The sequence below is a fragment of the Macaca nemestrina genome, chromosome 17, assembly GCF_043159975.1.
Source record: "Macaca nemestrina isolate mMacNem1 chromosome 17, mMacNem.hap1, whole genome shotgun sequence".
Classification (NCBI taxonomy): domain Eukaryota; kingdom Metazoa; phylum Chordata; class Mammalia; order Primates; family Cercopithecidae; genus Macaca; species Macaca nemestrina.
Genome location: NC_092141.1, coordinates 48,303,791 through 48,322,163, shown reverse-complemented (window position 1 = coordinate 48,322,163; position 18,373 = coordinate 48,303,791). Strand labels below are relative to the sequence as shown.

The window sequence follows — 18,373 nt, the reverse complement described above, 5'->3', positions numbered from 1 at the left end:
AGGAACCCGCGTCCCTGGCGGAGTCCCCGGGGCCGAGTGTGCGTGTTTCTTTAAGAGGCCCCGGGGGGCGCCTCGCGGGCCGCCCGGGGCTGGAGGGGGAGGGGGAGGGCGCGGGCGGGGGCGGCTGGCGCCAGGCGGCCGAGGCTCCACAACAAAGCTCCGGCCCCTGTCACTTCGCATCGGCCGGGTCCCGCAGACGGGCGGGGGACGCGCGCTCGGCCGCCCCTCCCTCTCGCAGGCGGTCTCTGGCCGGGGCGTCGGGTGGGCTCTGGCCGGTGGCGCGCGGTCAGTGTGCCCAGCGCTTCCCGCAACAGCGAAAGGGGGCGGGGGCGGGGACTGCCTGGGCCGGGTGGGGCCGCGGTCGGGAGCCTGGCGTGGTTGCCCTTACGTCCTCCGGCCCCGTCACCTCTCGCAGGGTTAAGGGGGATTGCTGGGGCCTTCCCCGGGTTGAGCCTCCGAGGTGGCAGGGGGTCCCCGCCGCTTCCTTCTCTGTGTGCAGGGCTGGAGTTGAGTGAGCCCGGGGGCAGTGGGCAGCAGGAAGCTCGGGCTGTGCGGCCGCGTGGCAGAGCCGGCTACGGACGTGCGTCCGAGTGTCGGGGCGCGGGCTGCAGACTGGGAGCCCTAGGTGGCAGACGAATGTGCCCAGGCTAAGCTCAGGGGACGTGTGTGGCCCCGTGCTATGGGCCCGCTGGGAGGGTGCCGCCGGGCGCGTCGGTCCCTGCCTGGACGTGGGGAGTGTGGGGGTGAAGGACACTCCCTGGACAGAGTCGCTTCCCATCACGGCTTCCCCGCCGGACCGCACCTCCCGGAGCCCTGGCGCCAGCCAGCCCCGTTTAGCGGCCGGGCCGGGCTCCCCCGCGGTCCCAGGTCTGGCTGGGGTGGGGGCCGCGGCCTCAGTGACCCCAGCCCGCAGCGGCCCGTCCCGTCCCGTCCACTTAAACAAATTGCCGCTGACAGGCGCGCAGTCTCTCTGGAGCCGCAGCCCGCCCGTCGCCTCCCTCCCGTCCCAATTATCCCGTGCAGGGTCGGGCCAACTGGCTAGGATGGGGAGGGGGACGCGGGGAGAGCCGGCGGCTCGACTCCCTCATGGTCGCGGGGTGGCCCCGGAAGCGCCTCTGCAGCCACGGCCTGTGTGGCCCGGTCCCTGGTCTTCCCCGGCGCATGCGATGGCAAGGCCCAGCCTGGCAGCTGTGGGCCCGGGAAGGGCGTCGTTCTGCACCTGAGGGCGAGATCACGCGGCCGAAAAACAAGGCCGCATCCCCGATGGACTTTGGGTAACTTTCCCAGAGTTCTGGGGAATCCCGTAACCCGGGGAGCTGCAGACGACTCACTGGCCCCGGGCCGCGGTTCCGCGGGTGGCGGCTGTACGCTTGGGACACCTGGTCCGCAGAAGTGAGGTGCACGTCTGTGAACCTTCGTGCGTTGGATGTGCATGGAGGCGAGATCATGGTTATGGGTGTCTGGGATCACGGGAGCGTGAACGGGGCGATCGACTGAATGGCTTGAGAATCGGGGTAGAGCGCAGGAAGGACCCCCTAGGACAGGCCCACCTGCGACAGAGGGGCGGGGCTTGCCGGCGCGCTCACAGGCTCTGGGTTCGCGTTCGGAGACGCTTTCGCTGGGAGCGGGTCGGGATTTCCTGGAGCAGCGTGGTTAAGGCGTGCTACAATCCGGACTCCCGTTGTGCCGCCTCCGCCCTCCCCATCCCTGCTAAGGGGCACCTGGCCTGGCTGTCAACTTCTCCTGGAACCATGGGTTTGCCTTGTGGATCCGCAGCTTCCTCTCTGCCTGCTTCCGCTCTGTCGCGCCCCCGGGAAGGGCATGTTGCTCTCTCCCCTCTACTCCCTCCTTTACACATGAGGACCCTGAACCCCAGAGGTGCAGTCATGTACCCAAGGCCACGTACCTGCCGGTGGCAGAGCTGGGATGGGACCCTGGGACCTTAAAGAGAGCAAGTCCAAACCCACTCCTAAGAAGCTGGTGCTGCTGAGCTGCCTACCCCTGCTCCTACAGCAAGGTGATCCTGAGATGCCAGGGCTGCCACCCTCCCCCGGGCTCTTGCTCTGAATTCGAGACATACAGGATGCACTGTCCCTTTGCCTCTAGAGCCTCCAGTTCTAGGTCTGCAGTGAGGGGACTGCCTTCCAACTACACAGGGGCAAGGGAGCAGCTGCAAATTCAGTCAGCCCGGGCAGGAAGCCTGATGGAGTCCGCATGGGGGTCAGCAGGGTCAGCGTCCTGGATGGGACAGGGTCACAGGACAAGGAGGTCAGCTCGGATTTGGGTCCCTCTAAGGGAACTGGCCAGGGTGTTAAGCAGCCAGGTGCAGACAGGGATCCGCTCACTAGGCGTGTGACTTTGTGACCTTGGGCAAGGCCCTGCCCTTCTCTGGGGCTCAGGCTTGCTTGTCATCTGCAAAAAATGAGGATCGAACAGAACTCTCAGGTACTTTCTAGTTTCATGAGTCCTTGAATTGTGAAAATAAAAAATTATCACTGAGAAACCATATCCACTTCCAGACTGGTGGCTGCCTGGCCTGGCCTCTGCTCGTTTACAGAGGGGCTGGCCCTGGTGTTGGAGCTTGTGTGCTTGAATTGGCCTCAGGCCTCCGGGCCTTTTCTCATCCCAGACAGTACTCTCGCTCCTTCAGTTGCCACGCTGGCTCCCACCAGCCTCTTTCCAGATCATGAAGATATTTTTCCTTCATCAAATTGGAAGTCCGTAGTAAAGCTGCCTGTTGACCAGGTAGTGCTGAGAGGATCGGGAGGTCACATGGATTCCTAAAGGTCCCCTGATCCAGCCACAGTTTGATTCATGTTCTGATGCCCTCCCAGGTGATGCTACCATGAGGTCTGCTGGGGCTGGGGGAGAGTCCCAGATTGCCCTGGATGTTATCTGTAGAGGATAGGAAGCGGCTGCTCTGGGGCCAGTGGCCAGTGAGGTCCCCCACCCTGGGGCCCAGCTCTCACTTCCAGCTGATTACAGGCTATGGCAGGCTTCATAACCTCCCCAATTAGCCGGAGGCCAGGCCCAGGGCCTTTCTGATAACCTGAGCTCCAGTGGCAGCCGCTGTGGGGCCAGCTTATCTGTTCTCTCTTATCCTCACCCTTCCCCCACATACTCAAAGAGTTGCCCTGGCTTCAAGCAGATGAATAACCAGATTGTCCTGCAAGCTCAGCCGGCAAGTCCAGCCCTACACCCACCACTTTCCCTGCCTGGGGGAGGCCACAGCTGTTTTGCCCCGCTGGAGGGGAAGGGCCAGGCCAGGGAGGACTCCTGACTCTGTAAGCTGCCAGCCAGTTCCCTGAATGGCTGAGAGAGCCCCTGGCAGCAAGGTCTCTGCCACATTCATGTGTCCTGGGGTGGTTTCAGAGGGGCTCATGCTTCCTAGGGCAGCTGAAGCCATCCCTAGGAAGACAGGCCATGGGCAGCATGCACAGGTAGCCTGGTAGCACGCTCCTCCTCGTCCCCATGACTGAAACATGGCTGTAGCTGGGGGTAGGGGCAGTGCCAGGCCCATCAATAATTCAGCAAGATGGGGAAAAGCTGCAGCTCCTCCAGCACCCCCTACTGTTGGGGCCAGGCTAGTGTTCCCGGCATGCCTCAGTCTGGCATGTGACTTCTTCCCTGCAGGTGCCCAGGCAGGAGGGACTGGTTTATGCCACCCCGTGCAGGATCATCTTTTTAGCTTACGGAGCCTAGTATGATTCAACAACCCTCCACCTCTGCCCTCAACATGCCCAACTGATCTGGTGAAGGGTACTGAAGACGAAGGCCTCTCAGGCACCATGGATGGGATGGGTGTGTGTGAGGCGGGCAGAGTCCCCAGGAGCTGCCCCAGCTCTGGCTGGACAGTTGCATGGGAAGGCCTGTTTGTGAACTCAACTTTTCTATGGCTGTTCCATTAAACTTCACCCAAACCACACCTGGCTCTGTGGGTTTCCTTCCATTCTCCAAGGCCTCCCTGGGGTCTCTGGGAAGTGTGGGCCAGGGAAGGGGACAAAGGACTAGCATTCGTCTCCTTCCTGCTCAATGCACCATTTGTTCTCCCTGTTCTTGTTTCCTTGTTGCCACTGACTTTAGGTCCAGAAGTGGTGGTGGTGGGGCAGGGGGACAAAATCAGGAACTTGTCATCTGAAGGTTCCAGCCAGGTTTCATGAGATACCCACGTTCACCTGACCACCCTTCCATCTTCTGAGTTTAAAAAGAGAAGCAATTACAAGGTACCCCCCAGGTAAGGCTTTGCCAGACTCTACCCCCGACAACAACCCACCAGCACATGGCAAGCCCTGATCCCCAGGGAGGAGGGTCCAACCCTGTGGCACCCCAAGAACTTACTACCTCTGGTAATAGGCATGATGCTTAGAGAATGGACTTAAATCAAGATGCTTGGAGAATGGGCTTAAATCAGGCCCCATCCAAATTCCAGGACAAAAGTTCTTCCCATTCCAACCCTCCACTGACTCCTTCTGCCCCCAAGCTGCACCCCAAGGGGGTGTTGGGATCCTGGGCACTCAGGCCAAAGGACTCTGCTCCGCGTTTGGAGAGGACCCTGACCCCAGCAACTCAGGGATAGACACCAATTGCAGCGTGATTTATTGGACAAGACGTGCACTTTTTGACAGGGCCTCAGTAACCACGGTTTCCTTCACTGATCAGTACAGGACCAGGGTAAAGGGGCTTAAAGATAAGAAAGACAAACTCTTCCCATGAACAGATGGGGAAAGAAAGGAGGAAGAAGAGGCGTCTCCTCCCTTCCTCCTTCCCTAGTACTCTGGGCCTCCGTTCACCCTGTGCTGGAGTGGGGCTGACCAGGGGAAGCTGGGGGCAGCGTGTCACAGACAGATGTGAGCTGAGGCTGTGACTATCCACTCAGGGTCAAGATGGCCGGGTGGACCATCAACTCTGTCCCCACTCAGGCCCCCAGATCTGGTCACTGTTCCAGGCCCCCCTCCCCGCCCCACCGTGGGTATGGTTAAAAAATACAAAAGCGGATCCAATGCAGGATGTCATATGCAAACATACACAGGGACCGAGCTTCTGCAGTCTCTCCTGGCCACAGCCTCCACCGACAGGTGTGGCAGAGGGCAGGTGCGCCGAGGTGCTTGGAGAAGGGTCTCTTCTCCATCCAGGTAGGACGGGTGGCTGCTGTCACTAAGCTTGGGGAAGGTGGTTGATGAAGGAGGAGCAGAAACTGGAGGGTAGGACCAGAGCGGGGCTTCTCCCCTCCTCCGGCAGGGGAGGGGGCTGGCCAGTCAGAAGCAGATTGCTGGTACCTACGGGAAGCCAGTCGGGAAGAGGCTGAGGGGCTGGCTCTCATTGGTGGGCAGCGGAGATCGGTAGCCATCAAAGTTTCTTGGTATGCTGCCACTGGTGGAGCCTGAGCTGTTACTCAGAGTCTCGATGCTTCCCTCTCGCTGAAGTTCTGCAAGACACAGGAGAGGGCCAGGCCTGGTTAGAGTTGGGCCTGGGGAGTGGGGGCACCATCTGGGCCAGGCTGCCTGCCTTGAGGCACCATTCTGGGTTCACTTGTGTCCTTCCACAGGCGGATCCCCACTGCTCCCTGGATGGGCAGGGGGCAGCTCAGGTCACAGGAAGGCTCAGCCAGGGGAGGGAAAGCCCCCTGGCTGGCAGACTCCGGTGTGAGAGCACGGTCTCCCTATTGCGGGAAGCCCTTTAGGCCCAAAGCACGGCCACCCTGACAATGTGTGTGGACGACACAGCTCTTCACGGGGTCTGTACCCGCACCTGCACACACTCATGCTCAGCCAGCATGCCCCCAACTCCACAGTGCCTCCTGTCCTGGCTCTACAGGGGAGGCAAGTGGGGAGAAGCCAGGATACCAGAGGGCCTGCAGCGCCCCTGCCTGATCTGTCCCCACCTCTCTCCTACCCTGCCTGTGCCTGGAGCTTCTGCCTGGCTTTGCCACTCACTCGTTCACTCATGCTCACCCACACAGTCCGCCTGATGGCCAGGTCTTGGCTCATCTTTGGCACCTCCTGGCAAGTGTCCTGTTTCCCTGGGAGAGGATGCCTGGTTGAAGCGGGGCCTTCTCCAGTGAAGAGAGGGCCCCTGTTTGCCTGAGGTGCCTCCTTTCTCCTTTCCTCTTGGGCCCCAAGTCTCCTGGATGCCCCTCAGCATCAACCTGAAGGGCAGGCAGGGAGTCCTGCCCTCCTCCTCCTCTGCCTCCTTGGCCCTGCACATCCATATTGGCCCTGCACGCCATCTCAGATATGGCAGCTTGGCCCATCTCATTCAGCTATGGGCCCCTCAACTGTCCTACCATCTCTGGACCCAAGTCAGGTCCTGGGGTAGGTGGATTGGGAATGGAATTCCCTGCTTGCTGAGTGTAAGGAAGAACCAATGACTTCTTGGCTTTCTGAAGGTGGCCAGTTCCGATTCCCTTTCAGGCTCCCCCGGGGGCTCTGACATGTGGGCACAGACATACTGGGCAGTCTCTGGTGTCTGCCCCAAGCCAAGATATGTAGACCTGCAACCTTCTCCAAGGAACGCCTGCCTGTGACTGAGGGGGTCTGGCCTGTCCACCCAGGAGTGCAGGACTTCAAAGCAGTCATTTGAAAGAGGAAGATGTGCACAAACGTTGCACTCATCTGGTCTGGCTTGAGACCTTGGTCTTCAGCCTGCAACTGCTCCCAGGCCTCCTGCCACCACACGCGCAGTACAGCTGGCTCTAGTTAGGGAATGAAGGGGTCACGGCCTTCACTCCTGGGCCGGCCAGCACCAGCCAGCCAGGAACGAGCCACTGACCCCCACTCTCTGCAGGCCTGCAGCGGCCACAGAGTGGAGTGGGGAGGAGGCAGGCACCTGGGCCTTGTCGGGGGAGGGGCCCTTGGGATCCATCAGCCGCGTCTGTGGCCTGGGTCTCGGTGGGACAGTTCACTGGGACACCAGGGCCTCTTGGCAAATTGGGGAAAGTAGGGGATGGGACTGTGGACAGGGGCCGAGGGCCTGACTATGGTCCCTGACCTCCAAGGGACATTGGCTGCCTGGGAAAGTCAAGAGCTATCTGGATACGGATAGAAAACAAGGCAGGTAGGATCTTTTTTTCCTGCTCCTTCTTCAGTATCACCGTAATTTGGGGTGACAGGCCATCGTGCTATGAGATGGAGAGGGTGGTAAAGCCAAGAGTAGACCCTGGGGATTCTACGTGGAAGCTCCAGATTCCAAGAGCCCCCTCTGTTGCCTTCTTTCCCCACAAGCAAGCCGAGTTGTGGGCGATCTCTGAGGTACCACCGCCCTCATGCGCGGCCGGCCCGGCACTAGGGGGCGCTGACAGCAGGGCCAGGCGGGCGGGAGAAGAGCACCGGCAGGAGCAAGAAAAGCAGGGGCTTCCTTAGGATCGGGCCGCCAGGCCTAAGGAAGAAGGCCCCCGAGGAAGAAGCAGGCAGGGCCACCAGGATGGGGAAGACTGGCCCCTTTTTACAGCTCAGGGACAGCTTCAACAGCCTTGATGCAAAATGCCTCTATGTCCACACTGCCAAGGAAGCCAGGAAACGGGAGCCCAGGCCCAGGCATGGCACCCCCACCGTCCCCTGGCATAGGCCCCCAGCAAATACCCCAGCAGCTTCGGTGGTCCCACCAATCAGTCTTCATGGACGCACCCCAGCCCATCACACCACAGTGCAGGGAAACCCGCCCAGGGGCTTACAAGATGAATGTGCTGTTCTTGGGGGCCAGGGACTGCCCGAGTGCCTTGTTCGAACTTTCCCTTTGTCAGTTAGGCCTGGGTAAGATGGATGGGGGCAGCGTTCTTCCTCGCCCCTGCATCCCAGGGTAACCAAGGCTCTGCTGAACTTCTCCCTCCTCTGCCTCTGCCCTGGCTAAGCCTGCACTGTGCGCCTCGGTCTCCTGACTCCAGGTCACCCGCCCTGTGCCAAAGCCAGAGTGGGCTGTCTACAGCATGGCCCTCATCTTGCTTTTCCTCTGCGTAAAAGCCTTCAACCACTCCTAACAGTTCCCAGGGCAAGCTCTGAACTCCCCAGCACTATGAAATGGCCTTCCCATGACCTGCTGCCAACGCCTCACTAGTGGTACCCGTTATTATGTCTGAGACATGAAAGTGATGAAGCTGTGTGGTGTTTGGACCCATCCAGGTGGTTCTAGGCCTCTGGGCCTGTGCTCATGTAAATTGCTCTAAAAAGCCCTACACTGGCTCCCTGGGCCCCAGAACACCTACTCATCTTCCAAAGCTTAGCACCAGTATCCACTCCTCTGTGAGCCCATCCTGCCCCCCCACAGAGCCTGCCAGACCCCACCCTGCGCTATGCTGACTCCTAGCCCAGGCCGCCTCGCCCTCCCATGTGTCTCCTCATCTAGAGGAGACCCCCTCAGGGGGGTTCTGTGCCTTATCTCTGTATCCCTAGTGGCCTGGAAAATCATGGGTGCCCTAAACATTTCTAGCATGAATGAATGAATGAATGAATGAATGAATGAATAAAAGATGTGGTAAGGGGAGGTGGGGGCCCATTCTTCAACACAGACTAACAGTGAAAGAAACGGTGGCTTGCTGGCCCCAGGGCAGCTTTGTGGGCGCTTTTCTCCATGCCTCCTCTCAGACCCCTTCTGTTCCTCCCCCTGCAGGCAGGGGTGTGTGTGGGAAGTGGAGGGGAGGAAGGCTGCTCAGATTCCCCACTCCAAGTCATCCCGGCCGCCCAGCCCTAGGAGCAAGCGGCAAACGGAAATGTGTGGCCTTACCTTCCTCCATCCCGAACGCATGCTTTGTTACTGTTGGGTTGCTCACGGACGCTGGGCTGTTGGCATTGTTTTTTTTTTCCTTTTTTTTTCCCTTTTGAAAAGAAAAGCATTGAGGAATCTTTTTGGAAAAGATATGGACAACGATTGAGAAGTACACTGATCTCTGCAAGCAGGTGGAGAGGTGTCAGGAGGTGCGGGGGCACACCGTGAGGAGGGGAGCTTGCAGTCAAGGAGGACAGTGACATGCATGTGTAGGGGCTGGGAACCAGTCGGTCTTGGAGGTCGCAGAGATGGATCTGCTGTGACAGAGGGGGCCAAGACTCCGTTCAGTGTGGGGGAGGGGGAGAGGAGTCACAGGTTCAGCATGAGGAACAGTTTTAGGAAGGGGGAGGGGTGGGGACCTACGGCCCATGCAGTGCCAGATGGGGTCCCATGCAGGTGGGTTGCCGGAAGAGGACAGGGAGATAGACTGCAGTTTTTAGGGGCGCCCTTGGACCTTCTGACTCAGTGGCCCAACTCCTGGCTGCTGCCCTCCTCCCCCACTCCCAAGACCCCCAGGTCTGGGCAGCTGTCCTGTGGCTGAGGTGGACCTGTGGGGGAAGTCCATGAGGAACTTGCCAGGGCCCGGAAGGGAGTGCTGGGGGCTCTGTGGCAGGAAATAAGGAAAGTGTCCCCAGCCACCTCCCCACTTAGAGGTGTGGAGATTCTGGTCAGTGGGAAAAGCTCTAAAAGAGCTTGTTCTCCAGGCCCTGAAGTAGGGCAGGAGAGGAGGAGTGGCTCTCAGGCAAGCGGCTAGACCCAGTCACCTCATTGTGACCTTGCATTCTCCAGGGATGTGGTTTCCCTGGGCGGTGGGAGCTATATACCCACGCTGCAGAGAGCAAAACCAAGGAAGAGGAAGCAGCCACTAGCCCTGGTTCTTCACCCTCTCCCCCCATCCCCCAAGAAAGAACGGGTGCTGGTGCGGGCCACAGGGTGCTGGCAGCTCCGGCATCACTAAGACCGGCCCCCATGCCCATGCTGGAGAGCCATTCCTGTTGGCTCATATTGGAAATGGGCCTGTTACCCGCAGCTGCCCCTCTATGACTTGGGCCAGGATAGACAGGCCCCAGGGGTAGGGGGATGATGAATGAGTAGCACCTGAAGGAAAGGTGCCTCTGCTCTCGTGAAACAAGTGAAGGATGAGACAGCTCGATCCTTGGCACTACTGTTCTCAGGGTGAAAAAAAAAAAAAAAAAAAGCAAGCTGGATCCACACGCTGCCCCACTCCATATGGAGCCCGTCCAAACTCAGAGGTGTCAGAGGGGGCGGAGACAGGGGGCTGGCCTTTTTAGAGAGAAGCAACCCTGGTCACCTGGGAGCGTGTGCCCAGGGAGATGGCGTGGGGTGGGGTCGCTCTCTGTCTGTGAGGAGGCAAGGGCACAGCTGCCCACACCTCACCCTACTCCTGGCCATGCAGCATGGCCCCTGCCCCCCCGCCCACAGTGCAGTGTTGTGGTCCCTTTGCCAGGCTGTGAGTTGATGGGCAGCAGACTCCCCGGGAGGGGTGAAATGCGGAGGGCACAGGGCCTGTGTGAGACGCAGGGAAAGCTGGAGAGGCCAAACCAGGGCGCCCAGCAGCAGGTTGGAGGTGAAGTCAGGCAGGGTGCAGTGGCTCACGCCTGTAATCCCACACTTTGGGAAGCCAAGGCAAGGGGATCACTTGAAGCCAAGAGTTCAAGATCATCTTGGGCAACACAGCAAAACTGTGTCCAAAAATTAAAAGATTAGCCAGGCGTGGTAGCATGTGCCTGTAGTCCCAGCTACTCGGGAGGCAGGAAGATCCCTTGAGCCCAGGTGCTCCAGGCTGTAGCGGGCTATGGTTGTGCCACTACACTCCAGCCTGGCATCTCAAAAAACAAAACAAAACAAAAGAGTGAGGAAGTCCTGCTGCGGGCTTGGTGTCCTCTGGGTCTCTTCCAAGCTGGACGTCAAAGGCCCTGAGAAAAGCTCCTCTGGCTTCTGGAAGCAGGGGCATTGAGCCCTAGCCCAGGGACCTGAGTGGGGCCAGGGAGGGCAGTGCTCTGTATGTGTTTAGGAAGAGGCTGCCTGGGGCCCCTGGTTCAGCCTTGGGCAGCTCTGGCACTTCTGCCACCACAAAAGGAGCAGCATCCACGGCTCTGTACATGAGCATTGATGCTGCCCACTGAAGGGACTGGCAGAGCACTGTGACTGAGCCCTGGCTGCATTTCTCCACCCACGCTGCCTGGTGGGAGTAGGATGAGACCTTAGGGTCCAGTCTGACCCTGCACCCACAGCTCTGCCTGCTTCCAGCAGTGAGCGGGAGGATGAGGATGTTTCCCCCAGCCAGTCCATCCCCCCAACTTGGAGAACCCGAGAAGGCAGAGGGGCAGTGTCTGCCCAGCTTGGTGGAGGCGTTTAGGGAAGTGGTTAAGGGCACAGCCCCCGGCCACCTGCTACCTGGGAGACTTTAGGAAAGCTACTCGAATCGTTGTGCCTCAGGTTCCCGAACATGAGGTTAACAATGTCTGTGTCATGGCCTGGTTCTAAGAATGAAATTAAATAATGCATGTAGAGTGCATCACAAAGTGCTTAACGCTTCCAGTCAGCAAATGTGAGTTACTATTATTGCTGCAATCGGATTAGTCATTGTGATGATCCACAGGACTACAGGGTCCCTCTCCAGCCTCCCTCCCCAGCAGGTGTCTCTGCCATCCAGGCCCTCATCAGCTTGGCTTTCACTGGAGTTTGGGAAGGATTCTTTCTTTTTAATCAAGAAATGGCCCAGGGAGGAAGATGGCAGATATGTGTTTACAGCTTTTCATTTCCCTCCTCGTCTCTTTGCAAATACCCTCTTCCAAGATGGAAAATAAATTTCCAACCCTGTTGACATGCATCGATTTTTCCCTTCTGCATCCACCTCTCAGCTCTCCCGCATCAGCAGGGACTGTGGTTAAGACCCTTGCTGGGGCTGGGCTTGCTGGTGGCCCAGGGGAGCGGATGGCTTCGCGGCACACAGCAGCCAGCCGAGCTGCCCGGTTTGCCCAGTGCCTGGCTTTGAGGAGGTTTGCAACCAACAGCTTCAGTCCCCTTCTGCCTGGGGGTTCCTGAATGGGGAGTGAGGTACATAGTTGGGGAGGTCCTCTCATTAGGAGGTCAGGCATTTTCTGCATTTTCCCTTGATGGGACATGTGAAGAGGAGACCAGCGGGTCACGTGACTGCTCTAAGTTCAGTAAATGGACCACATGGGGTCTGCCCCAAGGGATCAACCTGGTCAGCAAGGGGCCTGCACACAGGGCCGTTATGTCCTGCAAACAGGACTGGCTATGCAAAATGGGGCTTGGAGAGAGAGAGGCTGAGTGGAGGGAAGACTTGACCAACTTGTGTGGGGCTGAGCAGGGCTGGCAGCTTCCTGGTGCTGACGCTGGCACCTGGAGAGGTGGTGGTCCAGGCAGACATGGCTCGGGGCTGTTTGTCTTACACCAGTCCTGTGCCTGAAAACAACTGCTGTCTCTTCCAGAGGGTGGCTGAGGAGGCGGGGGCCCGCTCTGTGAGACAGAGACGGAGTTGGCTGAGATTGGCTCTAAACCCCCGACAGCCTTGTCAGAGACCACACTCTGGGATGGAGCCAGCCGCAGCCCCCAGGGCACTTTTTAGGAGGTGAAAAGTGCAGCAGTTAAAGGCAGCCCTGCTTCCCACTGCACTCAGTGTACCCACCTCCCAGGCTTCCTGGCTCCCCTGCGCTTTCCCTCTTCCCCACCACCCGCCCCGCCAGGCTTCACCCAGCAGTGTGGGGCTCCCCTCCCCACCAGGTTCCTCCCTAAGGCTTCAGAGCTCACAGGCTGCCAGGCTGCCATGCCCACAGACCAGGAGTCCTCTTTGCCCACCAGCAGTGAGCGCTTGGGAGGATGGGGGGCTGGGCTAGCAGGGACTGAGAAGGGAGTCCCCTTTCTCCTCTGGCAGGGGTTTCTGTTCCCTTCCCAGGCATGCTGGAGGAAGGAAGGAGGGCAGCTTCTGGAAGCTGAGGATGAAAAGACTCCTCTGCTTCTGCTAACAGGAACCCTGGCTTGGGCTGCAGGCACCAGGGAGCAGGTGAGAGGCAGGGCTCACTCTGGCCTGCTGTTATCTCGGGGGCTTCATGCCTAAGTTTGAGCACAGACCCCTGGCCCAGGCACCTCATGCACTGGTGCCTTCCTCGCAACACAGCCTGGGCTCCTGAGAGCTCCTGCCTGAGTGCTGGGGCCTGGGGGCAGGCATGGCCTCCTTCCTGGCTGGAGTCTCTTTCCACACACAGGCTCCCAGGAACATGCTTTCTCTCCTCCTTGCCCAGCTTTTGTTTCTGACCCCTCAGGTAGTGAGATCCAGAATGCTGTCACAGAATGAAGCAGGACCGCATGGCGTATCCTGCATCCAGCCCTCACCAGCTCCAAACACTGAAGGGAAATCTCTGGTGCTTTTGACTCAGGATGCCTGGAACTGCTGCCCTTGGCCACTGGGGCCAGGCACAGGTGCTTTAAAGCCTCAGCAGGGTTTGCTGGGAGACCTGAGGATGAGAGACCTCAGATGCCGCCAGACGTCCACCGCCCCAGAAGGTGAAAGTCACAACCAACACCTAGCTAGGGTGAGGGCTGAGGACACTGCAAGTCAGGTAGGCAGCGGGCCCTCTCTGTGCCTGAGCTTCCACCCGAGCAACCAGGGAGGGCACGGGCATGTCACCTTCCCCCAGCCATTCCCCTTCCCTCTAGGACCCACAGAGGAAAGCTTCTCAGGCCCCCGGAAGCCCCGTTCATGAGAGCAAGCCATTGCGGCCTTAACGCCATGAGCGGGGCTGAGAGACAGGTTAGAGCCCCAGACACCTGCAGGTGCCAGCAGGGACAGGGGCAGAAGCTGGGAGAGATGTGTATTGCAATGCTGGGGAAGGGAGAATGAAGATGGGAAAGGTTGGGGAGGAGAGAGCCCTGAGGACTGAGGAGGACTTGGGAGGGGCCTGTCCCTTACTGCAGCCACGCCTTTCCTGTATGGCTGACGGTGCCTGTGTGTGTCGTGGGGAGGGCACTGGAGTTCCAGGCAGAGCTTCCAGCCCGGCGCGGGTTCTCCTTTGCAGCCTTTGAACGACTAAAGAGTGGTGGCATGGGCAGGTCTGAGCCACAGGGTGTGCTGGCCTGGTGGGGACTGGGGCCATTTCCCCAAGAAGGCTGCCACACCTCACTCCCAGTAAAGCCACCTTACCCATGCCTCCCCAGGTCTTGGCTTGAAAGGAGAGGATCACCCACCCAGACCACCTCGACTGCACCCCACATCCGGGGACCCTCTCAGTGCCCACTACGTTAGTGAAACCTGAAACCCTGACCAAGGCAGAGTACATTGCGGTCACCACATGCTATACTGAGGGGACAGAAAAGGCTGCGCTGACCCAGCTCCTATGTTCCCTAGTTTGGATGTGTCTGAGGACTGGCCGAGCCATGCCGAGGATCGGCCAGATGTGGGAGAAGCCCTGCCCTGCCCGCTCCTGTGGACGGCCCGGGGAGGAGGAGGACTGTGCTAAGAGGCTGACTTCGCTCTGGCCTCAGTTCTGTCACAGATGTGCCAAATGACCTGAGCGAGTCACTTCACTTCTCATTTGCATCAGCATCTGTGGCACAGGAGGGGAGGGTCTGCTCTAGTGACCTCACTGGGCGTGTATGGCTCTAATGAGAAAAGCATGTGGGGGCTTTAAGAAGCAGAACCCGCACTGGACACGCACGCGAGACCTCTGGGTAAAAAAATAAGCTTTGCTGCCTCTGCTGTCTCTAGCAGGCGGAGGGCCCCCCAGGAGGGGGGTTGAAATATCCCTCCTAGCTCCAGCTCCTCGGTGCCAACCTAGGGGCAGAGCCTTGCCGATGCCACTTAGGGTGGACTCAGTGCTGAGGGGCATGGCAGGCGGGCTTGGGATGGAGAACACCCATCCAGGTGCTGCCACACCACCGCTCTGTGTGGATGCCAATGAGGGGCCTGGAGGAGTCTCAGGCACCAGCACACAGGCCTGCTCTGCCCGGCTTGAAGAGGGGACAGGGCTTGGAGACTGGTCCTTGGCACTAGGTGCTGGCAGCTGGCCTTGACCTGTCTGTGTCCTGAAGTCCAGCCTGAAGCTTGGAAGACCCACCCTAGTTCCTGGGAAGGGGTCTCCCCGAGCTACCCTCCAGCGTGACGAGATAGCACTGAGCCCTGCAGACCACAGGACAGCGGCTGTCCTTTGAGAGCTGCTGGCCAGCAGGCCAGAGCCACATCTGCTTCTCATTCCAATGTCCAAATGTAATTAAATTCCTACGACGCAGCGGAAGAGTTTGGTAAGATGTGGCTTTTCCCCTTTTCCATCAAGGTTAAGAAATCACAGTCTCTCATTCCACAGGCAGACGGGCGTTCCTCTCCCGCCACTGGTCCATCCTAGTCTGCAAAGGTGAAGGCCTGTGCCCTTATCTGTTTTCTAGAGTTTATGGGGCTGGGGCCAGCATGGATACACAGATCTCCCCCACCCTGTGTTCCATTTACCCACCTGAGAGGATTAACAGCTGAGGTCAAAGCTTCGGGCTTGCAGCCGAGCAAGACAGTGTGCTGGGGGTTCATCGGGGGTGGGGGTGGGGAGTTAGTGCCCTGACTCCTTCTGAAAGGGTCTCCCCGACCCGAGGAGACAGCACTGTGCCCAGGCTCACCTCAGTGACAACACCAGTGTCCTTCCACTGCTGGGATGTGGTGCTGTCATAATACCCTGCTGAGGGGACCCCTGCTTGCTTCGTAGCTCCTCACAGCAGGAAGTGCTTGAGGGTTACGATTCTGGAGTCTTTGGGACAAGGAGCTCTCGGTAGCTGGGCCTGGTCCTACAGCCCAGGACAGGGTGAGGCCCTTCCCCCCCTCTTACTTCTCACCTTGAGGCCCTGGGCCTGCTGCAAGGAGGCGCCCCTCTCCCTGCCCCCTCCCTGTACACGAAGGAGGAGAGGTATGAGAGATGGTGGAAGAATCCGTCTAATAGACAAGGCCCTGAGTGGTGCCTGGCCCTCTCCAGGAATCTCCAGGACCTCCACGTCTCACAGGACTGTTTGCCACTTCCGGCCTGGAAGGGCTCTGGACAGCTGCAGGGACAGCAGGGTCCAAGGTGCAGTCCTCTGTGAGAGGGGGTGTCCTGTTTCAGGCTTCAGTGCCTCTGCCCCTCGGCCTCCTGCCCAGAACTTCCCCATATCCAAATCCAGGCAGAATGGTCCCTAGAGGGCTGCTTTTCCCCGCTTCCCTTCCCACTGGAGGATCTTCTGTTCATGGCACTTATGACTTTCATGGTAATGGTTCCATTCTCCTTCCCCTATGCCAATTTTTCTAATCATTGTGGTACAGGCTTTCTGAGAGTTCCTTCCTTCCTTCCTTCCTTTCCTTCCTTTCCTTCCTTTCCTTCCCTTCCTTCCTCCTTTTTTTTTTTTTTTTTTTTTTTTTTTTTTTTTTTTTTTTTGAGACAGGGTCTTACTCTTTCACACAGGCTGGAGTGCAGTGTTGCGATCTCAGCTTACTGCAACCTCCACCTTCTGGGTTCAAACAATTCTCCTGGCCGGGCACGGTGGCTCAGGCCTGTAATCTCAACACTTTGGGAGGCTGAGGCAGGTGTATCACCTGAGGTCAGGAGTTCGAGACCAGCCTGACCAACGTGGTAAAACCCCCGTCTCTACAAAAAATGCAAAAAATTAGCCGGGCGTGGTGGCGGGTGACTGTAATCTCAGCTACTGGGGAGGCTGAGGCAGGAGAATCCCTTGAACCTGGGAGGCAGATGTTGCGGTGAGCTGAGGTTGTGCCATTGCACTCCAACCTGGGCAATAAGAGTGAAACTCTGTCTCCGAAAAAAAAAAAAAAGCCAAATAACAAAAGCTGATTCTCCTGCCTCAGCCTCCTGAGTAGCTGGGATTACAGGCGTGTGCCACCACGTCTGGCTAATTTTTGTATTTTTAGTAGAGATGGGGTTTCACCATGTTGGCCAGGCTGGTCTCAAACTCCTGACCTAGGTGATCCACCCTCCTCAGCCTCCCAAAGTCCTGAGATTACAAGAGTGAGCCACACCGTGCCCGGCCCCAGGCTTTATGAGAGTTTCTTAATAAGTGGGAGTATATTTCACTTTGAAACAAGCTGTCCTGAAAGTTAATGACTTATTGGGGCTGTGGCTGCTACCCAGAGACCAATGGGGGTTGGGGAGAGGATGACTAGGCTGGGGGTAGGAGAGAATTTTCTAGATTAATAATACTGTGCTGAGGTTGAGGTCCCTTTAAGACTCCTGGCCAGCTCCCGTGTTGGAGTCCCACATGTTGCTCACAGCAACCCTACCAGAGAACCAGAACCATGTACAGGCACACATGGCATCTGCGTGCCGAAGAATGCTGGCCCTGGGCACAGGCACACACATACAAGTTGGTGTGAACCAACCAATCCCAATGCACTGACCTGGCTCTAAAGAGATAGAGCTTTTTAGGTTTGTTTCCAGATGGTAAACCTGAGTTTAGTAATCGATTTAACTTCTCGGTGGCATTTAGCGTCTGGTAGCCTTGACATCAGTGAACCAGGTTTGAAGTTAACTAACCCAGTTCTTGATCTAGTGTTCTAGGCAAGCCTAGCTAAAGGAATGGTGTTGGGGCATGGCCTCTGTTGCCCTCTTTGGGGTCCCAGCCTGTGTCTCAAGCCTACACGCCGTGGCTGGGAAAGGATCACGGTCTCAGCTAATTGTGGTGGTGCCGCCGCCCGTCCAGATGGAAAAGGCCGGGCTGATGCCGGTCTGCCTTTGTGCTGTGCTCGCAGACTGGCTGCTGGTGCCGGGGCTCTATTCATTATTCAATTCAGCTGGCTCAGGCGAGCCTTTCCATTTGCTCCTCCAGGAGGAATAACAAATCTAGAAATGCAATTCCACTTTGGTGTATTAAGATATTGATTTGCCTGTCGGGTGGAAGTGCATTTGTTCTGTCAGCCCTCCCGTGGGTAGGAAGGGGTTAACCAAATGTTTATCACAAGGCTGGCTTCAGAGTTGAAAGTAATGTGATCAGTAATGAATTTTGTGTTACATTAGGTTGTATAAATGGACAGACAAGCGCAGACAACAAGTGGCCAGGAGTCGGGGCTAATCTAATGATGTAAAAATAGAGACAGCACCAATTATACTAGGGGCCAGCTCCAGGCTCCTGCAGGGACTGCAAATGAATAGGTACAAATCAAATTACTCACTAATAGACGCACTACAAGAGGGGCAGTCAATGGTAAATGCATTAGAGCCTAGTGACCTCTCTGCTCTGCACAGCAGAGTCCGAAAATTTGACTTCCATCTTCAAAGTGGGGGGCAGGGAGTAGCGTTCTCAAAGAAACTCTTGTTGGGTGAAGGATGACAGCCGCTCCCCATCCCAAACCAGTCCCCTGCCAGAAGGGATCTCCCATCTGAGTTGACCCCTGCCCTCCCTAGAGTGCTCCTGGGCCTGGGCACGAGGGCTTAGGGAGAGCACCCTCTTGAGGGACAAAAGAAGCAATGGGATAACCCCTTCCACGTAGGCAAAGATAGGATGTTACATACCAAAACACTTCACAGCCACGTGTCTCTCGGGGGGGAAGGTTTTTACTGCTACATCAAGGGCTGTGTCTGTATTGAAAATAAAATATTCCTTTAAA

The 18,373-nt window shown here is 57.9% G+C and overlaps 2 protein-coding genes and 1 long non-coding RNA gene across 10 annotated transcripts in view; 1 reads left to right on the top strand and 2 right to left on the bottom strand.

Annotated features, from left to right (window-relative positions):
• Positions 1 to 18,373, top strand: part of LOC105476858 (uncharacterized) — a 39,157-nt gene that overhangs the window by 2,140 nt on the left and 18,644 nt on the right. The window lies entirely within an intron of this gene.
• The window catches only part of LOC105476856 (BCAS3 microtubule associated cell migration factor), a 710,244-nt gene continuing 696,450 nt past the window's right edge, over positions 4,580 to 18,373 (bottom strand). For 2 of the 8 annotated variants that reach the window (XM_071082810.1, XM_071082812.1), the window contains 3 exons: positions 18,279 to 18,344; positions 8,716 to 8,806; positions 4,580 to 5,425 (listed from right to left, as the gene is read on the bottom strand). In XM_071082810.1, the coding sequence (XP_070938911.1) occupies positions 5,389 to 5,425; positions 8,716 to 8,806; positions 18,279 to 18,344 (194 nt within the window). In that variant the 3' untranslated portion in view covers positions 4,580 to 5,388. The remainder of the gene's footprint in view (positions 5,426 to 8,715; positions 8,807 to 18,278; positions 18,345 to 18,373) is intronic. The other 6 variants (XM_071082809.1, XM_071082811.1, XM_071082814.1 and 3 more) reach the window with 3 other exon arrangements.
• On the bottom strand, positions 9,521 to 15,610 carry LOC139359592 (uncharacterized). Its single transcript, XR_011615680.1, has 2 exons — positions 15,249 to 15,610; positions 9,521 to 13,259 (listed from the first exon to the last, which is right to left on the bottom strand). It is a non-coding gene; the product is annotated as an uncharacterized lncRNA (long non-coding RNA).